The sequence below is a fragment of the Alligator sinensis genome, unplaced genomic scaffold, assembly GCF_000455745.1.
Source record: "Alligator sinensis unplaced genomic scaffold, ASM45574v1 scaffold850_1, whole genome shotgun sequence".
Taxonomy (NCBI): Eukaryota; Metazoa; Chordata; order Crocodylia; family Alligatoridae; genus Alligator; species Alligator sinensis.
In genome coordinates, this window is record NW_005842742.1 from 152791 (window position 1) to 157244 (window position 4454).

A 4454-nucleotide genomic window follows, 5' to 3' on the forward strand; every position below is an offset into this window, starting at 1 on the left:
CCCTGCTCAGTTCCCCCCGTGGTGGATGCTGTCCCGGTGGCCCTGGCGGTGCCGGCCGTGCCCCCGGTGCCCCCCGCCCTCCGGCCCATCATCGCCACCAACACCTACCAGCAGGTGACAGCCTGGCCTGGCCCGTCCCCCCTTAATTTGCATAATTAGCATGTGGAGTGGGGGGGTCAGGTTGGAGCTAATGAGCTTGTTTGTATCGGGGGGCAGGGGGGTGAAGGAGCAATAATTTGCTGGTGCGGAGGGGGCTGAGAACTGGTGCTTTCATCTCACTGATTGTGCCCCCCCTCCTCCCCCCAGGTCCAGCAGAGCCTGGAGGCACGGGCAGCTGCTGCGGCCACTGTAGTAACCCCCATCGTGGCGCCCCCGGTGCCCTTTGTGGGGCCAGGTAGGTGCCGCCTTCCGGCCTCAGGATCGGGGCCCTGCCAGGCGCTATACGTACCCCCCCCCCGGGCAGAGCCAGCCTCTGCCCCAGCCAGGATCGGGGCTGTGCTGCGCGCTGTATGTTCCCCCCTGGCATCTATTCGTGTCCCAAGTGACCCCCCCCGACCCCACTGGGGCCGTGTGATAACCTTCCCCCACCTTGCAGCCGTTCCTCCGCAGAGGCCCCCCATCCTCCGACCTGCCTTTGTGCCCCATGTGCTGCAGAGATCAGGTGAGTGGGAGCCCAGGTGCCTGGGTTTTCTGGGAGGGGGGTGAGGTCTGCGGGGGGGCTGAGAGCCTGGAATGGGGCCCAGAGCAAAGCCTAACACTTTTCTATATGTTTTCCTGTCTGGCTCCTGCAGGTGGTCCCCGGCCTCTGCCCATGCGCCCACCCCATCATCCCTCCATGGTGGGACCCCCAATGCCTGGCCCCCAGGGCCCCCAGATGATGATGGGCCCTCCGATGCAGAGAGCCCCTGGCCCCCCTTTGGGGGGCATCGGCCCCATGAGACCTGGCCCACCTGTGAGTAGGCACCATGGGGTGCTGTGCTGAGGGGCAGGGTGGGGGGCTGTGGCCAACAGGGACCTCTGGGGAGTGCCAGGCATAATCCATGTAGCTGGAGCTTTAGTGGCCAACAGGGAGCACTAGGGTGCAGCAGATGCATTGAAATCCTGCTGGAGGCCACTAGGGGGTGCTGTCTGTTCATCTTGCTGTAGCTTGGGGAGGGCACTAGGGGGATGCTTTACAGCAGGGTGTGGGCGTAGGGGGACATAGGGAACACTGCAGTAGCCAAACATGACCTCCAGGGGGCACCAGACACGACTGTCCAGCTGGGGGGGGCTGCAGTGACCAATGAGGGCTGCTAGGGGGCATCAGACACTATTTCAGGGGAGTGCTGTATCTCCTTTGTAGCTTGATGGAGCACTTGAGGGCACTGAAGGTAGGGTGAAGGTCTAGGGGATACTAGGAGGTGCTGTGCATTAACCAGTGGGGAGGTTCCTTGGATGGGGAAAGGGAAATGCCTCTGGGGGCAGCCATCTGCCCAACTGGGACTGCAGTGGCCAGTGGGGGCCACTAGGGGGCACTAGACACATTGCAATACCACCCGAGTCTCCAGGGGTGCTGTTGCTTAGGAGCAACAGCACCCCTGGAGGAGCACTAGGGGCACTATACTCTGCGGGGCCTGGAAGAGGGTGTCTGGTTAGGCTCTAGTGGGCACTAGGGGAACATGATGAAGTGGGTAACAGGGACCCCCAGGGGGCATCAATCATGAATGTGCCCAACTGGCAGCTGCAGTGGCCAGCAGGGGCCCCTGGGGGCACTGGGAATGAATCTGCCCAGCTGGGAGCTGCAGGGACCACTAGGGGGCACTAGACCCATTGCAATACTGTGGGAAGCACTGTGCAGAGAGAGGAGCAGGGCAGGGGCCCTGGGGGGCATTAGGGAACCCCCAGAGGGTGTCAGATGTGAATCTGCTCAGCTGGTGGCTACAGTGGCCAATGGGGGCCACTAGGGGGTACTAGACCCACTGCAATCCCAATGGGCACCATTTCGAGCACTGAGTCCCCTCAGGGATTGATGTGAGCTGGGGGGCAGGCACTAGGGGTCACTGTGCTGTAGGAGGTAGAACAGGGGGGGGTCTGAGCGGCCCCTGGGGGCCCCCATCCCCTGGCAGCCAACACTGGGTCTTCCTGCCTATCCCTCACTCCACAAGCAGCCACATTTTGGGTGTCTCCATAGCCTCCTGTTAGTGATGGGGGCAGATGGGGCGTGACTTTAACTCTCTCCTTGCTGCAGGTGGGGCCAGGGGTCCCCGTGGGCCCCCTGGCTCCCATGGTGCCAGTGCCTCGCCCTGTCATGGCTGCCCCGAAGATCAACCCCACGGTCATCCAGGCAGCCTCCACCGTCTACTCGGCCCCGCCTGTTAAGAAGCAGGAGGTGAGGAGGGGGACAGGGGCGGGGCTTACCTGGAGGAAGGCGGTGCTGCGTCTTGGACCTGGGTGCTGAAAACCCAGGTGTCCGGGCTCCCAGCCTCCCCACTCCCTTCCCAAACCCACATTCCCCTCCCACAGCTAGAGAGGACCCAGGTGTCTGGGCTCTACCCCCCTCCCTGACCCTGCTTCCTTTCTGGGGGGGAGGAGAAGAACCCAGGTGTTTGGGCTCCCAGTACCCTTTGCTGTGTAACCTCCCAGCCCCCTCCCAGAGTGGGGAAGAGAACTCAGACATCCAGGCTCACTCCCCACTCCCATCCCAGGTTTGAGAAGACCACAGGCATCTGGGCTTTCCTCCCAGCACCCATCCTCTGCCTCCCTCCGGGCTCTACCCCCCGGCCCCCTGCATTCCAGATTTTGAGAAGAACCCAAGCATCTGGACTCCCAGCATAGCCCCTGCTATCAACCCCCAGCCCCAGAGAACCCAGGTGTCCAGGCTCCCTCCCCACACCCCTCCTCTGCCCCCCGCCAGACCAAACTCCCATCCCAGGTTTGAATAGAACCCAGGTGTCCAAACTCCCTGCGCCCCACCTTGGCTTCAGAGGACCCAGGTGTCCGGGCCCCACCTGACCCCCTCCCCCGCTGGGCCAGGAGGAGCTGCGGGAGCCAGTGCCATTGCTGACAGAGGAGAAGGAGCCAGCGGGGCTGGAGGAGGCGCTGATCGGGCCCAGCATGCCCGAGCCTGAGCCCCTGCTGCCCCCAGACCCCCGCGTCCTGCCCAGCCTGCGGGGCCCCGAGCTGCTGCTGCCCCCTGCCCGTGCCCGCCGCCCCCGCCTGCCTGATACTGTCTTCGTACCCGTGGAGGTGAGGGAATGGAGTTTGGAGGAGTGGGAGGGGTCTGATGGTAGTGGGGGTGGCTTTGGGGGTGGGAGTGGCTTAGAGTAGGGGGTGTGGGTTTTGCTGGGGGTGGGAGAGGGTATGGCTTTGGGGTAGTTTGAGTGGGAGGGGTGTGGCTTTGGAATGGTGGGAGGGGCGCAGGGGAGGGTGTGGCATGGTGGGAGAGGCTGAGGCCTTGGGGTAGTAGGAGGGTTTTAGGGTGGGTGTGGTTCAGGGGTGTGGGATGGGCTTGTTGCAGGCAGTAGCATTGTGATGGGAGTAACCTAAGGGCAGGGGATGTGGCGGGGGGAGGGGGGCGTGTTAAAGCAGGGGACATGGGCTTGTGGTAGTGGGAGGAGTTTAGGTGGGTGTGGGCAGGGTTTGATGGGTGTGTTTTAGGATGAAAGGACATTAGGGCAGGGAGCAGGGGTGTGGCCTTGGGGCAACAAGGACATAGGAGTGGCCTGGTAGGGACAATGGGAGGGGCTTTAGTGTGGGCAAGCGCTGGGGATGCAGCCGAGGACAGGGGACTGGGTTCTGCTGGGGTGAGCAGAACTTGGGTGGCAAATGAGAGGGGCTTGCTGACCCTGCCACCTTCGTTTCCAGCCGGTGGTGGAGCCGGTGGCCGAGGACAAGAAGAAGACGAAGCAGGAGAAGCTGAAGCGTTGTATACGCACGGCCGCTGGCAGCAGCTGGGAGGACCCCAGCCTGCTGGAATGGGATGCTGGTGAGCCTGGGACCACTCCCCTCTGCCCCAGGACCCCCTCACGGGGAGGAGGAGCTAGGACCCCACAGCATTACTGTGGCTGCAGTCCATTCCCACTGGGGGGGGGTAGGATCTGTTGTCATGGTAACCATTGGGCTGATGATTCCCCGCCCCTCCACCCCAGACGATTTCCGGATCTTCTGCGGCGACCTAGGCAACGAGGTAAATGACGACATCCTGGCACGGGCCTTCAGCCGCTACCCCTCCTTCCTCAAGGCCAAGGTGATCCGGGACAAGCGCACGGGCAAGACTAAAGGCTACGGCTTCGTCAGCTTCAAGGACCCCAACGACTACGTCCGTGCCATGCGTGAAATGAATGGTATGTTCTGGGGCGGGGGTGGGGGGGACACAAGGTTTGGGAGGTGCGGGGGGCACCAGTTATGTGGGTGCATACAGGTGGCATGGGGGACTGGTTAAGTTGTTGCACTGTGGGGGCTGGGTGGCTTGGCTT

General features: G+C 63.0%; 1 protein-coding gene across 1 annotated transcript in view; it reads left to right on the forward strand.

Annotated features, from left to right (window-relative positions):
* The first annotated feature begins 6 nt into the window (after positions 1–6).
* LOC102371689 (RNA-binding protein 42) overlaps positions 7–4454 on the forward strand; it is an 8495-nt gene continuing 4047 nt past the window's right edge. Inside the window, exons 1-8 of the mRNA XM_014525074.1 lie at positions 7–114; positions 307–394; positions 596–661; positions 792–952; positions 2228–2368; positions 3013–3225; positions 3844–3964; positions 4128–4322. Of these exons, the coding sequence (XP_014380560.2) occupies positions 812–952; positions 2228–2368; positions 3013–3225; positions 3844–3964; positions 4128–4322 (811 nt within the window). The 5' untranslated portion in view covers positions 7–114; positions 307–394; positions 596–661; positions 792–811. The remainder of the gene's footprint in view (positions 115–306; positions 395–595; positions 662–791; positions 953–2227; positions 2369–3012; positions 3226–3843; positions 3965–4127; positions 4323–4454) is intronic.